A 20731-nucleotide genomic window follows, 5' to 3' on the forward strand; every position below is an offset into this window, starting at 1 on the left:
TGCATACTACAAGTAGACAAAATTTGTCTCAGTGACATCAAACTGCTAACACAAATAGATCTATTACCCTTTGTCCCTTGCTCAGTAAGACAGTTACCCTTAAGGCATTAGCCTCTGAGCTTGATGATAAATCATTGAATGATAGGAAACCTGGTTATCCAAACATAGCAGGAGTACACTATGTTATTCCAGTGCTGAAACCCATCATCTGTGAGGCTTACAATGAATGATTTTTGATATACTTAAATAGTTAACAAAAAATTTATTGCAAGAGATAGTTTGTCACTAGATTTACAGTTTCAAGAAACATTGTACAAAACAGTGCATCAGCTTTGTCTAAACATTAAATAGGTGCAAGTTCACAAAGATTTAAAAAAAAAGAAAGGAGCATACTTTACAACATAAATTACAATACTATAAATATATTTTATATACATTATACATATTCTAAGACATGGTTTTTATATATATATATAGTTCATATTAGTATCAGACTATTCAGTGCTTTAGTTATATTATGGAGCTGAACTTTACATACATATTTGCATTGTTACACTTATAGTAAATGATTCCAAATTAATGAGGCATTTTAACCAGTTTATCCCAGTCACTTAAAGAACCATTTGTCAATACTGATGAGTGCTTACATGTAGCAGTATGTTCATTTGGAGACAACTCTTTCTATTTTGATTGTTGAAAACTTACCTAAAAGAGAGGCTGCAATGGAATGACAGCTGGATGCGGTGAAAGCAGCGAAGGAAACAATGCATGAGGTAATGGGGGGAAAGCCAGGTGACTTGGATGAAGGACAGAAGTTGGAATTAGTGGCAACTGTGGTGGAGCAACAAAAGTTGTGTGGGTTCCTGGACAAAGTCTAGGTCCTACTGCGAGATGAGGTAAAGGTGTTCTTGAAAGGGTTGGGACCTGTGAAAGAAACTGTTGGTGAGGCTGGAGAACCTTAAATGTACCTGCAGCGGCAGCATGCTGCTGTAAAACAGTGTGATGGATTGTGGTTACAGAGGTAGAACATAATGGCTGCTGCAAGGGCAAAGGCTGCAAAGGAGAATTAGAAGGTTGAATTACAGTGGGAGGAAAGGCAAACTTCACCTTGTTAGCAAGCATGTTTTGCTGCATGAGCTGCTGATAGGCCTCACATTGCAAGTCTTTGAATTTTCCATGGTTTTCTGGGGGAAATATCAATGTCTGATCAGGCAATGTAAATGGGGCAAGTATCTGTTCAGTGGTTAAAAGGGTATGACTATTTATATGTGCTTCTTTGAATGACAAAGGTGGAGGGCTGTTAAATGTGCCTGAATTATACCGCAGCCATTCACTGGTTGCCTCATTTATTTTTTCTTGTGGTATGGTCTCTGCTACTTCATATTGGCATAGATATGATTTACGAGGAGTTTGTTCCACATTTCTGTTAATACTGGGCACTTTATAAGGAGCATGACTTTCAGGAGCCCTTATATTTTCATGTTTCTTTTCTTTTTCCAGCTTGTTCTCTGGTGTTGCAGTTGTCAGAATACTATGTTCAATTACAGAAGCAGAGGAATGCGTTAAGTCCTCCAAAAATGTACTTGGAGAGCTCTCCGTTACTGAACCCTCTGTTGACTTGTTACTTTCTGATAAAAGTAAACAATCAGACTGTAGAGTCAACTTGTTTTCTACCAGCTGCGTTGTTTGCACCACATTTTCTGTATAATCTTTTATGGGTTGAGTTTTTGTTTGTTGTATATTTTCTTGAGTTAACAATTCCCCTAAAATATTTAATGTAGAATTGCCTCTGGAAGGTCTATGGTTTTCATTTCTTATTGGTTCTTTGTTGACAAATATGTGATGGGTTCTAGATCTTTTTCTCCTTCTTTTCCTTTTAGGCTTACAATGTGCAGCTAAATTACTTGTTTGCCTGAGATACTCTTCTGATAAAAATTCCTGTCTACATGAACTTTCATCTGATGAACAAGAATATGTATGTTGTCTTCGCTTTCGATGGGATCTTTCAGGTTCATCAGTCAGAAAGTTGTAGGCTCTCTTGATGGACTGACTTTGACTTGTACATTTTTCCAAACATTTATGATCTGTACTACAGCTAGCTCTTCTGACCTTACAGCTACATAATGTTCTAGAATATGTTAAGTTATGTCTTCCAGAATTAAAAGTCAGTTCTTTTGATTGCCTATGAGAGTTTGCTTTGTACTTTCTGTGCAGAGGTTCAGAGTCAGTGAAGTGGTCATCACTGTTTTTTGTGTTCCAAGTCCCACATGGGCCTTTGTCACCATGTATGTGTGTTGATGTGGACAGGGTTCTTTTGTGATCTCTGTTTTCAATGACAAGTTTTTGACATGACTGTTGTAACTGCTCTGCAGCTAACCATATGCTTCCAATTTCATCTCTGCACTTCCCTGAAGCATTCTGAGGATGCTGATGTTTATCTTCATTGACATAATTAATTTCCTGTTCAGCTGTTGAAGAAACTTCAGCGTCTGCCTTTGCTGTTTCCTCATGATGGTGATGACATAATTTTCTCCTTCTTTTCCTTTTCCTATTTTTGTGAAACCATCTTTTGTGAGTTTCTTTGTTCCAGTCTTTGTTGTGTTTATCATCTATCATGGTGTCCTGTCGTAAATGGCTTTTGGAAATGTGGTATTTTTCTCTTTTTCCGGTCCTGAAAGAGCACATTTTATCTTGATTTGTTGCAGGTTCACAGCTTTTATCTAACGAAACATCTGTTATAAGTGATGTTGCTTGCTCACACACATTTTTATTAATTTCTGTTTTGTAATCAGCACATTCTGAAATAGATTTACCTGTGTCATCTAAAACAAAACTCTGTTTGGACTCAGTTTTGTGATGAGAATGAGGTACATTTGACTGATGTTTAGTTTTCTCCATGCAGTCACTTGCTCTTGATGACTTGAAGTCAAAACATAAAGGATTACAGCTATATGAAATGGATGGTTCTACATTTGTGTAAATTAACATTTCAGAGGGCCACTGAAGAACAGACAGTCCATGTTTGCTCAGAACAGGAACAAATGGTTCACAAGGTCTTTTATGTGTTTCTTGTTTGTTTTGTAAGGCTGTACTCTCCCCTTCAGAATTTGATGACATATGTACATCAGACCCAAGTTTTTTAATTTCTGCTTCAGTTGTGGATGATTCACTATTAATGTATTTATCATTTTCTTCTGTGATATTTTGCAAAGGTAAGCAATCATCAGTGGTATCAAGAGCTGGAGATTTCTTTCCCAACCTCTCAGAACTGTGATTTTCTATGGGTAGAGCCTGATTACTAACAGCAACTGTGGACAGTGATTGATCTCGTAATGCAGTTGAATTGACATCAACACAATAGCCATCCAAATCACAAGACACAGGTTGTTTCAAATGAGAATCAGCAGGAACTAATACTGTATTATCTAGTATTATAGTATTCTCTTTACTGGATAGTTCTTTTGACTCCTGAACTTCAGAAGCTTCTGCTATGTCAGTACCTTTTTCCATCAGTGGGTGAATATAGTTTTGTTTCTCCTCAGAGCACAAAACTATTTCTCTTGCTGGTGGAAACTGAAGATTACAGGCTCCTGGAACAAATCTACTTCTTCTGCTAAATCCATGTTCACTAGATGTTTCATCATTATATTCATAGAAAACAGCAGCTGAGGACTCCAACTTCACTGATGCTTTCTTAGGAAAAGCAAAAGAGAATCCTATTTTATGTCCATGGGCTCCTTGTACTTGATCCCCAAGTTTGTGAGGGTCAGATTTGTTATTACTTGCACTTTCAGAAGCAGAAAAAGCACTAGAAATAACTTCTTTCGCATTCTGTGCATTGTGCATTAATGTACAATTGAAATTTTGTTGTTTGTTAGAAGAGTCTATGACAGTACTTTGTGGAATTTCATGGAAATTATCTCTCACAGTAACTGTAGTGGACTTGAACATGGGACCGCTCCCAGGAGCACTAAAAAACAAAACAAAACCTTCCATAAGTACACTTCAAAGAAATTAGATGTTCAGAGTTACTTCATTCCGATTGTACTGTTATTTGCATAACATTGTGTCACATTTATTTCCACAAAGATTTCTAGGGGAACAGGTTAACTATTCTAAATCAATAGCTCCAAAACAAGACTACATTACAGCAGGGGCTTTCAAACTTCTTCCTACCGCAAAATATAGTAGGACAGAGCATGTCTCATAAATTGCCTTCCTCTCACAGAGACTGCCTCCCCATCCCTATGTGACCACCCAGTCAACCTCTCCTCCTATTTGCGATCACAAACATAACTGTGAAAACCTTATCAAATTCTTACATGAAAAAAAATATGATTAGGTAAGTGTTTATGTACTTTCAGCTGACCCTAGTGCAATAAGTGATTTATCCTTCATGAAAAAAATTAATCAGACTGTCTACTTTTGTTCTTGATTTTGTCTCCTCATCCCATCTGTTCTGTTTGACTCAACAAGAAGCAAGGAGAAGAGCCAACAGAGCAGCAGTAGTCTACAGATCACAATCTGGGGATTTCTGCATTACCATAAGTCATGCTACTTTTGAAACTTAGCCAGTAAAGGCCTATCTTTCACAATGCAGTACAACACTTTTTTGTTTTTAACTGAAAAATCAAACTGACATATTTGAAGTAATGATGGAAAAACCTGAAAACTTTCACAGATTCAGTACAGGTAATTATCCAGAAGCATGGATGTCTATCTGTGTTTAATCTATTTTGGCTGGAAGTTGGGGGTATCTCACAAAAAAGGGGCTTCACCGGACAGAATTCCTGTATTACCTGATTCCAGATAGGTTGAAAATACCTTTAGGATAGCTCTTTCACAGAATTAAATTTTGACTTCTTTTACCAGCCTAACCTAGCTAATATTAGCAAAAAAAAATTATTTATTTCCTTGCATAGCCCCTATAAGAACAATAATACATTAAGTATTACATAAAGACAGAATCCAACATTCAGACACAGTCTTACCCTTCATATAAACACTATCCCTTCAAAACAGAAAAAGCATTTGACAAAAAACAGAATGGAAAGAAAGCCCAAAATATGTTTGTTACCAACCTCACTGAAAAAAGTGGCTTTACAATGTGATATAACTTCAGTGACAACAGTTAGGAAGGTAAGGGGAAGAGACAAACCCCCTTCCTCAAAGGGTTTTGCACTTGCTCAAAGTTCCATAGGCTGCAAAGCCCAGGAGTAGAGCGGCCATGACCCAGCCACTTTTAAAAAGTGGTTCCACACTAAATCAAACAGAGAAGCCACTTGATCATATTTCAGTGAGTGATGTTTGCAACTTGTGCATGAGATTGGACCGTTCAGATTTGGCCTGGCCACCCTTCTGTCTAGATGGAGGGGCAACCAGGCCAAATGATGTGATGTGGAGCACGGAGAGTCTGTTCTTCTACAGTGAAGCACAGGGGAGTCAGCCAAGAACTTGACTCCTGGTGGCAACTGGCTGATGGGCGGCTCCAGGCACCAGCATGCCAAGCGCGTGCCTGGGGTGGCAAGCCATGGGAGGCGCTCTGCTGGTCCCGCAGCTTTGGCGGACCTCCTGCAGGCTGCCGCCGAAAGGCACAGTAGGTTTGTTAGTGGACAAGGGAGAGGTTACTAGCACTTTACTTTGTTTCTTTCTTTTGCTGTTTAGAAGGCATAGAAGGAGAAATAGGCTAATTATTAGTAGGATAATTTTTTTAAGGTGGAGGGGTTATATTGCAGTGAGAATTATGGGTTTAAACAGTTAGTTTTTGGCACTTCACAGCGGTGTTGGTAGTTAGCAGGACTTAATACAGGTTTTTTTAGCATGGAGCCAAAGCAGTTTTTTGTTGGTGGACCTTTATATAGATTTAGTTTTTTGATTTTAAGGGGTGGCAGAGCTGCTAGGGTCTTTGGATAGCACTTCTTTACCTGTGAGAAAAGAAACCTAACACATTTTATTAGTGCCTGGCAGTGTTTTGCAGATCTCATAGCTGTTTGGGCATATTTAATCCCCCCACTTTTCTGGTTGTTAGCCAAGTTTTAGCTGTGAGGAGTGTCCTTGAATGGGGCCAGTTTTATTTTTAGCTTAAGCATGCTAGCTATTTTTTTAGTTAATTTAGTTTGGGTGGGGATTTTTTTTGGTTTTTTTTTAATTTATAAAGGAAAAAGACGGTTACTCACCTTTGTAACTGTTGTTCTTCCAGATGTGTTGCTCATATCCATTCCAGTTAGGTGTGTGTGCGCCACGTGCATGTTCGTCGGAAGATTTTTACCCCAGCAACACTCGGTGGGTCAGCGTGGCGCCGCTATGGCGCTGGATATCTACCCATGCCGACCCAGCCACCCTTCAGTTCCTTCTTGCCAGCTACTCCGACAGTGGGGAAGGAGGGTGGGTTTGGAATGGATATGAGCAACACATCTTGAAGAACAACAGTTACAAAGGTGAATAACCATCTTTTCTTCTTCGAATGCTTGCTCATATCCATTCCAGTTAGGTGATTCCCAAGCCTTACGTAGGCGGCGGGGTCGGAGTGAAATGTGGCAGAATGTAAAACTGCTGAGCCAGAGGCTGCAGCATCTCTTGACTGTTGAACCAGAGCATAAGGTGAAGCAAAGGTATGGGAGGACCATGGAGCTGCGCGACAGATCTCGTGGGTAGGTACACGAGCCAGCAAAGTGGCAGATGAAGCCTGAGCCCTGGTAGAAGGCACGGTGATGTGGCTTGGGGAAATATGAGCCAAATCATAACAAGTGTGGATGCATGCCATCACCCAAGATGAGATCCTCAGAGGAAAAGGGTAGGCCTATCCTTCGGTCTCCTACCGCAACAGAGAGTTGGGGAGTTTTACGAAATGGTTTTGTCCTCTCAATATAAAATGCGAGCACCCTACAGACATCCAGGGAGTGCAATTGTTGCCCCCATTGCATTGAGTGTAGTTAACATGAAAGGCCAAAACCACCTTAGGGAGGAAAGCCGGGTGTGGTCGTAACTGCACCTTGTCTTCGTGGAACATAATGTACGGCAGAACCACCGTAAGAGCCCTGAGCTCAGAGACTCGTCTGGCTGATGTAATGGCTATGAGGAATGCTGTCTTCCAATACAGGTATAGCAGCGAGCAGGTCGCTAACGGCTCGAAAGGGGGAGACATAAGTCTGATTAAAACCAGGTTGAGGTCCCAGGTTGGGGCTGGGCGGTGTACTTGAGGGTATAAGCGCTCCAAGCCCTTGAGGAACCTCAAAACCATAGAGTGTGAGAACATGGAACGTCCACCTTAGCCTGGGTGGAAGGTAGAGATGGCCGCCAAGTGTACCCTCAGTGAGGATACCACTAGGCCCTGCTGTTTTAGGCCAGGGGTAGTCCAAAATAGAGGGGATGGAGACCTCAGTAGGAGTAAGATCAAGCGTTTCGCACCTGTAGGAGAAACGCTTCCACTCAGCCAGGTACGTTGACCAGGTGGAAGGCTTCCTGTTACCCTGGTTTAGCCACGCAGCAGCCACACCGTGAGGTGAAGAGACAGCAGGTCCGAGTGGCGAAGCCTGCCATGGTCCTGAGTTATGAGGTCTGGGAGGAGTGGCAGGGTAATTGGGTTGGCTATCAACAGGTCGAGCAACGTAGTTTATCAGTGCTGCCTGGATGATCATAATGATGCGCGCTCTGCCCCTGCGGAGTTTTAGCAGGACCCTATGAATCAGCGGGAATAGTGGGAAAGCATAAAGGAGTTGGCCCTTCCACGGCATCAGGAAAGCGTCTGAGATCGATCCCGGGGAGAGACCTTGGAAGGAGCAGAACATCTGGCATGTCCTGTTCTCGCTGTAAGCGAACAGGTCTATGTGGGGAAAAAATCCCCACTTCTGGAAAACAGAATGCATTACATCGGGGCAGATTGACCAGTCGTGAGACAGGAAAGACCTGCTGAGTCAATGCGCCAAGGTGTTCCGAACGCCTGGGAGAAAGGATGCTACCAGATTTATCGAGTGGGCTATGCAAAAGTCCCAGAGATGGATGGCCTCCTGACAAAAGGGGGAGGACCATGTCCCTCCCTGGTTGTTTATGTAGCATGTGGCCATTGTGTTGGCTGTAAACACTGAGACACCATGGCCTCACAGCTGCTGCTGGAACCCCAGGCACACCAGGCAGACTGCTCTCATTTTTGGACATTTATGTGGAATGCCAGCTCCTGAGAAGACCAAAGGCCTTAAGCTCGAAGGTAACCGAGGTGAGCACCCCAGCCGAGAGATGACGCATCTGATGACAGGGACATTGAGGGCTGGGGTGGATGGAACAGCATCCTTGCCCACATCAGGGAGGGAGTTAGCCACCATTCTAGGGAGCCTAGGGTGCTCGAGAGAATGGTGACTATCGTGACCATTGGGTACACCGAGTTGAGCTAAACTTGGAGAGGACGGAGGCGGAGCCTGGCGTGTTTGGTTACAAACTTGCAGGTGACCCAGGAGACCGAGACAAGTGCGAGCCGAGGTCGTTGGGAAAGTCTGCAGACCTCGGATGATTGTTGCCATCGCCTGAAACCGCAGCTGTGGTAAGCAGACTCCGGCTAGATCGGAGTCTAGGATAGCTCCTATGAAGTCTAACCTCCGCGTGGGAACCAGAGTGGATTTTTCTATAGTGATCATCAGGCCTAGACGTGTGAATAGGTCCTTGACGATGCCCACATGCTGAGTGATTTGTGTCTCTCTCGGAGTCTCCTCGGATAAGCCAATCATCCAGATACGGAAAAACGCATATCCGACGTTGGTGGAGGTAGGCAGCGACTACGGCCATACACTTGGTCAATACCAGTGGGGCTGTAGAAAGGCCAAACAGCAGAACCGTAAACTGGAAGTACTGACGGCTGGCTAGAAAGCGGAGGTATCTCCTTTGCGGAGGGAAGATGGCGATGTGAAAGGACGCGTCCTTCATATCGAGGGTGGCGTACCAATCTCCAGGATCCAAGGACGGGATAATGGTTCCCAGGGATACCATGCGGAACTGCAACCTTATCATAAACTGGTTGGGTCCTCGCAGGTTTAGGATAGGTCTGAGACCTCCGTTCGACTTGGGGATTAGGGAATAACGGGAGTAAAACCCCTTGCCCCTTTCATCCATCGGCGTCTGCACCTCTTGTAAGAGGAATTGCTTGTGAGAGGAGTCCCTTAAGAGGGACAAGGTTGGAACAAATTGGAGGTGGTACCCATACTCCAGCATGCGTAGGACCCAGCTATCTGAAGTTAACTGGGACCCCACCAGGAGGAAGTAGGAGTGAGATCCCGGCATGTAACTGGTACGCTGCCCTCGGGCGCACCTTCGGAAGTTCGTCTTTGGTCCCGGTGGTGGTTGTGAGGGAGCTTGATCTTGGCCCTCTTGGGGTCCTGACGGTCGTCTGCGACCACCTCGGCTGCGCCGCCTGCCAAAGTCCTATCTCTGGCTAGGCACAGAGTACAGCGGTGTGGCTGGAGACGGAAAGGCCTGCGTTTGGTCACCGGCGTATGCACGCCGAGAGAGTGCATTAGAACCCTGTTGTCCTTCAGGCTTTGCAGCCTGGGGCAGTCTTTGCCGCGAAGAGGCCTTTACCATCAAATGGTAAGTCCTGAATGGTATACTGCAGCTCCGGCGGGAGGTTTGAAACCTGAAGCCATGAAATGCACCTCATGGCAACACTTGAGGCCAGAGTCCAGGCTGCTGAGTCTGTTTTATCCAACGAGGCCTGGAGGGAAGTTCTGGCCACCTTTTTCCCTTCCTCCAAGAGGGCAGCGAACTCTTGGTGGGAGTCTTGAGGGAGAAGCTCCATAAACTTACCCACCGCCACCCAGGTGTTATAATTATAGCAGCTAAGCAAGGCTTGTTGATTTGCCACCCAGTGCTGTAAGGCCCCTGCAGAGTACACCTTGTGGCCGAGTAGGTTCATTTGCCTAGCCTCCTTCGATTTCGGGGCTGGCGCCTGCTGGCCATGCCGTTCCCTCTCCTTAATGGACTGAACGACTAGTGAGCAGGAAGGAGGAGGGAGATACAAGTAGTCGTACCTTTTAGAGGGCACCATATATTTACGCTCGACTCCCCTGGCCGCAGGAAGGATAGAGGCTGGGGACTGCCATATAGTACCGGCATTCGCTTGGATGGTCCGAATAAACGGGTAGGGCCCCTCTAGCAGGGCATCCGGCGATAGACTGTCCACTACCAGGTCCTCTACCTCCAGGACCTCCTCCACCTGGAGGTCCATATTGAGTGCTACCTTCCTTAGGAGGTCCTGATGGGCTCTCAGGTTGTTGGTGGGCACATCAGAATCGCGGTCCTGAGCATAAGAGCTGTCCACGTGGGATGACACTGATGCGTGTCTGGATGGCCATGGAGGTGCTGAAAAGCCCTGGGCAGAGTCTCTGTCTCTATCGGATCTTGCCCAACTCGGCACCAGGGACTGGTGCCGGGAGGCGTACCGGTACCTGGAACGAGATCCGGACCTGCGGCCAGAGCGGTGCCGGGAGGTCGACCGAGATCTCGAGGCTCGAGGTTGGGAGTGGCTACGGGAGTCACGGTGCCTGGAGCGGTACCGGGAGCTGGAACGGTGCCGAGAGTAGCAGGTTGGCAAACGGGATACCAACCGGTGCGGCGAGTGCGACTGGTACTGAGGAGGAGAACAGCACCGGGACTGCAAGTGGCGTTGGGAGCGAGAGTGCCGACAAGACCTGGAGCGTCTGCGGGACCATGATCATGAACGGTGCCACTTGGCAATGAGATTCCTTGCTGTTGGGAATGTCTCTGGCATGGAGGGAACAGTAAGCTCAACCACGGCGCGCGCCAGGGAGCTGTCGGGCACTGGATTCGATGGCCCTCATGGGACTGGGATTAACGGTGCCGACGTCGTCGGTGCCTTGGCAGGTGTCGGTGCCAGGTGATCCGACTTAGACGAGCTCTCAGGCTGCGGTGCAGTTGGCACAGAAGCAGCAGGAGCAGGGAGCTCAACCACGGCGCGTGCTGGGGAGCTGTCAGGCATTGGATTCGGCGGCCCCGTGGGACCGGAATCGATGGTGCCGACGTCATCGGTGCCTCTGCAGGTGTCGGTCCCGGGCGATCCGACTTAGATGAGCTCTCTGGCTGCAGTGCAGTTGGCACGGAAGCAGCAGGAGCAGGGAGCTCAACCACGGCGTGTGCCGGGGAGCTGTCAGGCACTGGATTCGGTGGCCCTGTGGGACCGGAATCGACAGTGCGGACGTCATCGGTGCCTCTGCAGGTGTCGGCGCTGGGCGATCCGACTTAGACGAGCTCTCTGGGTGAGATGCAGTTGGCATGGAAGCAGGAGGAGTCTTAGGCTTTCTCGACCTCGGAAAGAGGGAGCGGTGCCGAGTCGACGTCAGTGCCGGCAACGGCCGGTGCCGAGAGGCCTTGGCAGTGCCGGCACGCTCCGTTGCCAAGGAGGTGATTCTGCCCGCCGAGTGACCAGCGCTCGGTGCCGAAGGCGGAGGGGTAAGTGAAAGTTCTGCTCCTTTTTGTTCTCGGCTTAAAAGCCTTGCAAATGGGGCACTTAGCTGTCGAGTGCAATTCCCCGAGGCGCTTCAAACAGGAGTCGTGTGGATCTCCTGTCAGCATCGGCTTGTGACATGCCAAGCCCGGTTTGAAACCCGGTGAGCCGGGCATGGGCTCCGGCACCGGGTGCGGGGAAGGGGCTACTCCGCGAACCCCGCTAACGAGAACTACAAGTAGCTAGGGGAGTGGAGGTCAGCTAAGCCACTCTCCACTGTTCCAACGACAGACACGAGCGGTAAGAAGGAACTGAAGGATGGCTGGGTCGGCAGGGGTATATATCCGGCGCCACAGCAGTGCCACTCCAGGGGGCGCCCAGCCGACCCACCGAGTGTTGCTAGGCTAAAAATCTTCTGACGAATGTGCATGCGGTGCACACACACCTAACTGGAATGGATATGAGCAAGCACTCGAAGAAGAACTTTTATTTCTTATTTATATATATATTTTTAATAATGAATATATAAAATATTGCCATTATATAGTATATTAGTTTTATTATTTAATATATGCTATATATATATATATTTATTAAAATAATTTTTTACTGAGCTTTGGAGCAACAAGCCAGGACAAGTACACTTATTTTGAGGAACTTATTTAATATAATGTTTAGTTTAATAGTTCTTTATTATTTTTAGCCTTTTGGCTAGAAATTTGAGGTAGCCAGAAGGGTTTTATGTATAATATGGAGAGTGGGTTAATTTTTTATGTTTTTGCTTCCAAAGACTGTTGGTATGCAAATTTTAATAACAATGTTTTTAATTAATAATTTGGCTAATGAAGTTTTTTTTATTTAAGCAAATGTGTTAGATTTTAGTATGTTATATTGTTTTGATTTATTTAAATATTTTGTATTTTAAGTTGAATAAAACAAGTATTTGCATTTAATTTTTTTGATTCTAAATTAGACTATTTTATGATAATATTAAACATAACAATTTTGGCTACGAGGTAAACACTATAAAACAGAACATAGAACACAAAATATAATTTTTATTGTGCCAGTAAATGCATGGTACGCTAAATGCTGTTCAGTTGGCATTAGTTTTTTTTTTGATTATTTGAAAGACAAAAAAAAAGAGGTTTACTTTTTTGGGCAGTTAATTATTGCTTAAAATATACAAATACTTTTGTTGATTTTAGGCAAAACAGAAGAATTATTTTATATTTTTTTGTATTTGTTTTATAGGCAGCCCAGGTTTCAGTGGCTTTTACCTTATTAGTTAGATAATTTGCATTAATACAGATGCTTTTTGGCTTGCTTTTGGATTTAAATCTATTTACAGCTTAAAGATTTTTATTTTAAAAGGGACATAATTAACTTTACTAGAATTTTTATTGCTTTTTACTTTTAACTTCTGCTTTTAAATACTGAAAGAAAACATTACTACTTATAGTGCCTTTTAGAGCTTAATAAAATTTTAATTACATAGCACTGTATATATTTTTTAGCTAATTTAACTAAATTGTTTATAGCCAAATGATTGCAATCTAATAATTTCTTTGCCTGAATTTATTTACAAACATTTCAAAGACACCAAGAACTTTCCTCTTTGGCATTTTTACAAAGTTCAACTGCTGTTCCCTCCAGCAACTACAGAATTAACTTTTTACTGTTTTTTAAATTATTTGCTTGTTTTTTAACAGCTACTTTTATTAATTTAAATTACTATTCTAAGTATTGTTCTGGGTATTTGAAATTTCCATGCTTACACTTACTTACTCCTTCCTTCCACTATACCCTTAAAATTTTTTAACTTGTTTTCCAATCTCTCTGCCTGCCCGCCTGGGCCTGATTCTGCTTTTTTTGCTGAACTGTTTTTTTTATGGGCACCAACTTGTTCCACTACCAGTTTAGCTAGGGAGGTGAGCTTCTCAACTAACCCCCACCCTTCCTGGTCTCTTCCCTTAAACATTTTTACTCACAAGACTACCCGAGGCCTCCCTCGTGAGGCTTGCCACCTGGACAAAAACACATGGTCCATTGGCGTTTAACTAATCAATTTTTTCTTGACATTTGTTTTTGAATACCAGGTGAAGGCCATTTACTTAACATATAATTCAAAGGACTATTCTTAGAGGGTTTATGCAGAGACCTACCCATCTGTCTTCTGACACTCAAACAGAACAGAGAATTACACAGAGAGCAGAGGGAATTACGGTCGAATCCAGGTTTTTCTACTTCTATACACTGACCGCTACAGGGGACGGGACAGAAGGATCTCAGCTTGACCTCAGGGCTTCATCACACGCAATGGCTTCCACCCTGAGGAATTCCAAAGAGAGGCTCAGTTCCGCCCACACACCTAACGCTCAAATGAACAGAGCAGAAAAACAACATTAACCGGTTAAACAGAACAGAACCAGAACCAGATAGCAAACCAGAACCAGATAGCATTTCCTTATCCTGTTAGGGCTCACCTTATCGGAGCACGAACCCCAGAGGCTGCGGCGGAATAAGGAAGAGGGGCTAAACACCCCTGTGGCACTGCTCTTAGTTCGCCGCAGCCGTCCAGAGTCCGATGTCCGAGCTAGGAAGGTCCTGTCTGGGGTTGCCAGAAACTGTTATCGAAATATCGGGTTTGCCTAGCTGAGAGCCAATAACAGCCTAACAGGGATAAGGAAAAATGCTTTATTTTGCAGAAAAAAGGAGAGCCTGTACCTTGGTACAAAAGACTTTACTTAATGTAAAAATTAAGAATTTTTTATACACACACACACAGGCTTCGGTCGTGCTAGCATTTGATTGGTGGTTAACAAACCCTGCACTTCTGCAATCTGCTTAGCAAAAACCAGCTAAGAACCAGCTTTAACTGCCTTAAAATTGATAAGGTGAGACAGTTCAAAAGTTCAGGGTACTGTGTTTGTGAGGCTCCTGCTTTTTTTTACTGGCTGCTTATAAGCTGTTAAGGGCGGCTATTAGTGACTTTTACAGACCTATATGTCTTTATTCCAACACATGTATATTAGCTTACTGACAAAATGAGGTACTTACAACGTTAGCATTAAAGTGTCAATATGGTTTGGATGTGCAAGTTGGACTTACGTACCATAAATAAAAGACAAAAAGCTAATTTCTGATTGCAGAATTCATATTACTGGTCATGAATTCTAGAGAATTTTCAGATCACATGAGTTTATAAAGCTAGTAGTTAGATGTATTGCTTGTAAACAAATCAAGTTCAATATGCAAGTCATTGAGATAGACTAAATATGGAATCTCCGTGTCATTTATACAGTCACTTTTCACAGTATAGTCAGACTTTAACAGTATGTTTGCCTTTTTTTTTTCTGATATATCAAGCATCACTCCTGAATTGTGCTTCTTAAGCAAGTATAGCCATATCTAGATGCATACGCTATCCCAGGAGTCCAACTAGCAATTTCAACTCAGTATATACACTAGATGCTCCATTGTCTTTCATCCTATCTGCTGTATACCATTAACAGTGATGCCATTCCATATTATCACTAACACAGCATGGGGAGTTAGAGAGAAGGATTTAGCTGTGTGTTGTTTAAAGGTTGCAAAGCTTTAATACAGTAGTGAAAAAACCTGCCACTTCTCGTTAATATATATATGTTGCCTCAAAGAAATTACAAACTGTGAGCCTGTACTGTTCATTCCATACATACCTACCTGCATCCAGGACATTCCCACTTGTTTAGATGGACTTTGTTTCAATATGTTGTACAACATACAGATGTTACCAACTTTTGACAGAAAACTATAGCCCTCACATTCAACTGAATAATGTGGCAGTTCACTGAGTGAGATGCAGGTCTCACCACAGACAACATCTGAATAAACATTCCATTTACAGATTAACCACCGACAATTTTTTCTATGATTGTTAGATCTATGTTGGAACAAACTGAAAGTGATTCAAATTCTTTTACACTGAGATGTCTGTTTCATAAGCATGTAATTTTTTGGTAAAAAGGCTGTCATCTCAAACTAAGAAATATCAATATCAACTAGAAATATATTTCCAGATTCAATAGAGAATATACATCTGGTGAGACATGATTATTATGGTTAGACTAAGCACCCTGATGGGTTCAGGAAAAGGAACATTTTCTTTTAAGGTATTCCCCTATATAGTTTCTCTAGCTATTTAAATTTAAACCTAGATTTCCTGGTGCATTCCCAGGTGAGCAGTTCAAACTCTAAGTCACACAGATTTGTTACATCCAGGAAAGATAGAGTGTATCCTTTCCTCATCAATAAAATAATGCCAAGCTTCAAATGCTTGACCTAGTTCACTAATGCTTTCACCACTGTGCTTGGCTTTATCAAATATATATGGAACATATTTTTAACTAAAAATACATGTCATTTTAGCTCCACTGAAAAAGTAATGTTAAACATTTATTTCTTCACATCGTGCCAGATCAAATTACTGCATACATACAGCTTAGAGTTTGCCATAAAAATATGTGCACCTTGTTCTGGGCTCAGGATCTTAACAGTCAGGTGTCCCACAACCCCAACTAATAGTTTGGGGATTATTTTTCAAGTGCTTTTTCCATTTCAGTAGTTATTCACTCACCAAGCTGCTTCTTTCCTCAGTTCAGCTAACTTGTGCAAACGTTGGAGGGCCTTTTCCTGTTTCCTTTCATCTTTTCTTGACTTGGAAGCTACATTTCGAGCAAACTCCCTCTGTTTCAGTTCCTTGAGTCTCTATTAAAAATAATTAAAAAAAAATTAATAAAAAGAATCCCTGATGGCCCTGGTAAACAACTATGAGACTGTCATTTTCCCTTGTTGGGTAGTAAATACACCATATCATTACCATTACTATGGCATTATTTTGTTCTGCTGACAAAGTTCAGTTGCACTTTTGTTGGTTTCTTTTATTTTTGTGTTAGAAATGACACATTTGGTAGTTCAGCAATATTCAAAATATTACATCAGATTACTGCATGGTCCTTTCCCAAAATATATTTACTGAGTAATGGTATGTTGTTGTATCTTTTTACTTAAACAATTTAGACCGAGTTCATTCCTGGTGTAATTCCATGGAGTACAATGGCATTACATCAGTAATTTTGTCTGCTATGTTGAAAGGAAAAGCAACAGCTATGTGTGAAAAACACTTTTGATACACTGGCCAAAACAATCCAGAAATTAATTTTATTTGACTTGGTGGATAACTAAACTTTTCTCTTAAGTACAGGCTTATAGCACATATGCCTTAATTTGCCCCAGCTCAGAACCATAAATGCTACCTCCATATTTTTTTTGTGAAAGTAGGTTTCACCCACACCCATTATCTTCTGTGTTGCTAGGCTGAGAAAAGGAAAGTTTAGAATGTTGTTTCCTTCAAATGATAAGTCTTTTTTTCCTGGTGACTGTCAGCTTCCAGATCATGGCAAAATTTGTGCTCCACTTGAGTTTCAAAACCATCTCTCTCACAGAAACTTTGCAGATATCTACTATATGTCATTGATGTGGTCATCTTACACTTCTGTTCCCAACACTGAGGCAATTACTTATTCCATGTATGTAATGGGATCGGAGCTTTCCTCTCCAGTTGAAAGTGGATGCCAACTCACCAGATATTTTTGTTTCTGATCTGATTCTCCAACACCATCTCAATTCATCCATCTGAGATTGCCTTGTAATTAACACAGCTTTATCTCATTGCCGTTCATCAAGTAAATCTATTTGCTTGAGCGTGCCTCTCTTCACCCTACACAAAGGTTGCTCCAGATGAATCATGCAAGCAAGCAATATGTTTCAGATTAAAGTTTAATCAAGTTTTCCAATGAAACTATTTTTGTCTCAAATCTACTAGTTTTTGTATTTTGAAGAAGATGGCTGCAGTAAAGCACTCTGAGCTACCAGAGATTTCAGTTTCAGAAGATCTTTTAGATCTTCCAGGGGGTCACCCAATTAAATTAATAGGCAGTGGATTTAAATCAAACTAAAGGAAGTATTTCTTCACACAATGCACAGTCCACCTGTGGCTGCCAGGGATGTTGTGAAGGCCAAAACTATAGCTGGGTTAAAAAAGAATTAAATAAGTTAATGGAGGATAAGTCCATCAATGGCTATTAGCCAACATGGTCAAAGACACAACTCCATACTCTGGGTGTTCCCCTAAGCCTCTGACAGTCAGATGCTGGGACTGGATGACTGGGGATGGATCACTTAATAATTGCCTTGTACTTTTCATTTCCTTTGAAGTACCTGACATTGGTTATTGTCAAAAGATAGGACAGTGGGCTAGATGGACCATTGGTGCAATCTAGTATGGCCATTCTTACGTTCTTTGCTTTTAGCAAATTTCCCAGTATCTGACCTAGATCACTGTCTCTATAATCCTTTCAAATTTTCAATATTAATATAAACCCAACCTTACTACATCTTATGCCCTATCCATCCAAGAGTCTGTTACAAAAATATCTTCCATCATGACTGCTAGTTTCCATTCTTTCCTTCCCATAATATTTTAAATTCTCCAAACAGCCCAATTTCCTTTTGCTATAGTAATAAATATTGAGACTAGCCCTTAATGCAAATGAGTTTCATATATGCATAGAACAATCAAGAGCTATGACTTTGTTTATAAGTGAGGTGTATGTTGTAGGAAACCTTTTACCCAGCAACATTTGTGCAGGTCTGACTAATTTGCTATACTCCACTTTCTAAGAAATGTTTTCTTTTTCCTATTTGCATTGTTTTTTTCTAAATTATAAAACTGCACAAAGATCCACAGTCACACACTGACCTTTTCTATTATAATGTACCTCACAGCTGCACATAATGTGAGCCGAAACCATACCTGCTAAATCTGTCTATGTACATAGCCTATTTAATACCTTCTATAGTTCATGAGAGGCTTCTTCCTCGTTAAATTGTTCTTTCTTCCAACTCATACACCACACACTATCTCATTTCAGCTATTTGCCTCAGTGCTCTCTCATCTTTCTAATGATACAAATTTTGTTCTAGCATGAACTCCACATCCAAAGCTCTGCTTTTCAATGTGTTTGTCATGAAAAGTAGAAGTTCAAGGATATGCACCATGGAAAAACATTCAAAATATTGAATAGTATTTTAGCTGTTAAAATCAATGGGAATCCTGCAACTAAAAATCCCATATAACACTGGACAATGTTGCCCGTCGTATTGCCCATACAACTTCGGCTGTCTTTTTGCCTTGAATCTTCAGTCACAACTGCCACAGTGTTCTGAACTGTACTAGATATCAAAAGAAACAAAGATATTGTATAGAGTGTATGCCGGAGGCCAAACAAAATCAGCAATTTTTCCTCAGATATGGAAGTACCAAGTGAATAAATAAATAGACAAGGGCAAAAAAATCAACAACAACAACAACAACAACAACACATACACACAAACACACACACACACACACACACACACACACACACAACTGCAGCAAGAATGGGAGGGGAAAAGTTGTGCTACAGTTACAGTGAAAACCTACATTCACTGGTCTACCCACATGCCCTCGTGTACCCACACATAGCACTTGAAATGTAAATGGAACAAACTTTCAAATCTAACTGTACTTTAAACAAACTACAAACGGTCAAACCAATTACACTTTTAATCCCGAAAGACATACACACGCTGGCAGCAGAACTAAAACGAATACATGAGCTAACCAAACACAATGCTACCTTATTAAAATTAAACATTAAAACAAACATTTACAGTATGGCTCACCACAGTAACCAGGTTTTCCTCCTGTCACCTCAGAAAACCTATCCTGCCTCACTGGGGCTTCAGTTAGCCTGGAAGGGGAGGTTTTCAGCCAATGTCCCATCACCCTCTTCTAGTAGGCCAGCTCCTCCCTGCCTTCTGAATCTCCCTCACCCTTTGCGCCATAGTGAGTGAGGGTCATTGTATCCTGGCTAAAGGGAAGAAGTCGTTCTACTCCTGCCCTCTGGTGCAGGATGCCTTGCCATGCTTCAGTGGGTAGACATGGTGGTGCTAACTTGGACCAAATCCCAAGGAATTCCCTTGAATCTCCTCCGCCAGCCAGCCAGTTCAGGTCCTAGGCCTGCCAGTGCTTCCCTAAATGGAGCTCTGAGGATGGTGGCAGCAGAAGTGGGATCCACAGTAACTCTAGGAGCTTCCCAATGAGACAAATTGCAACTACCCTTGCAAAGTCCTGGAGGTATCCACCAGTCTCAGGTACTTTGTGCTCCAGATCCTGCAGCCATGACCCTCTTGTGGGGAATGAAATAAGAGCAGCTGCAATAGTTCTGAATTCAGCAGGTTGAGTGGAATCTGTCTCTGGCCTGGTGAGTATCTGCAGAATGGGAGAGGGGAAAGCAACCCTCTGTTCCTCACATGTGGGGATAAGGCAGCTCTATCGGGAGCCCCATAAGTGTGTGCTGCTGTTGTGATCAACTGGACAGCTGCTATTTCTCTGGACCTAGTGTCTCCCTTCTCTACTTCTGTAGGGAGAGAGGGAGGATAGCAACAATTTCTGATATAGGAAACCACTTTTCCTCTTCCCTGTTTCTTCATCCTTGTGCAGGGCCTGGCTGGGATAGCAAGCTGGCAACTTGGACAGTAAGACTGTCTTGCTTACTTTGACAATGAATTGGGTATGACAGACACTGTATTACTTTAAGGTTTTGTCTTCACTGCATTGCTGCAAACTTCAGGTTTGCCCCATAACCCAACTCCCACCCACCCACAAAAATCTCTAGCTCAAATTAAGTGGGGCTTTAAGCTTGAGCCAGCCAGCCTGTCCAGTGCTAAGGTTGATGCACTAGCTAGAAATGCAGTGAATATGCAGCAGCTGGAGTTACATTTTTTTGGCTTCACTCCTATCACTTTGTGTAGCAAGAATGTTGTTTCACAATGTGGTCACTCTCACTCTGTTCTCACTTAAGCTAGGCTAGCTCAAGTGGAGTAACTCAAGTGTACTAACTTCAGCTAACTGTTGCAATGAAGAAAAGCCCTTAGTCAAAAACCTCTGGTGCTTAAGGATGACTGCCTTGGGCTCCTGAAACAGCTAGTTTTTAACTGGATTCTTGAATGTTATGTGTTTTGTGTCATTGTCCTAGGATTTATCTTCTGTTCTCACTTGGCAGCAGCCACACCTGGTGCCAGATGGTCACACTATTCTATTTGATTTACAAGAAGGCTGCAGGATTATCTACTGGGCGAGCAGCAATTCTTGCCTCCTGCTTTCAGAGGCATTTCATTCTGGCAGACAGAGTAGATTTT

The 20731-nt window shown here is 42.8% G+C and overlaps 1 protein-coding gene across 2 annotated transcripts in view; it reads right to left on the minus strand.

The window, feature by feature from the left end:
- Window positions 1-281: 281 nt before the first annotated feature.
- The window catches only part of ZNF804A (zinc finger protein 804A), a 265334-nt gene continuing 244884 nt past the window's right edge, over window positions 282-20731 (minus strand). For both annotated transcript variants that reach the window (XM_050916396.1, XM_050916397.1), the window contains 2 exons: window positions 16065-16195; window positions 282-3970 (listed from right to left, as the gene is read on the minus strand). In XM_050916396.1, coding sequence (XP_050772353.1) covers window positions 706-3970; window positions 16065-16195 — 3396 coding nt within the window. In that variant the 3' untranslated portion in view covers window positions 282-705. The remainder of the gene's footprint in view (window positions 3971-16064; window positions 16196-20731) is intronic.

This window comes from Gopherus flavomarginatus, chromosome 10 (assembly GCF_025201925.1).
Source record: "Gopherus flavomarginatus isolate rGopFla2 chromosome 10, rGopFla2.mat.asm, whole genome shotgun sequence".
Taxonomy (NCBI): domain Eukaryota; kingdom Metazoa; phylum Chordata; order Testudines; family Testudinidae; genus Gopherus; species Gopherus flavomarginatus.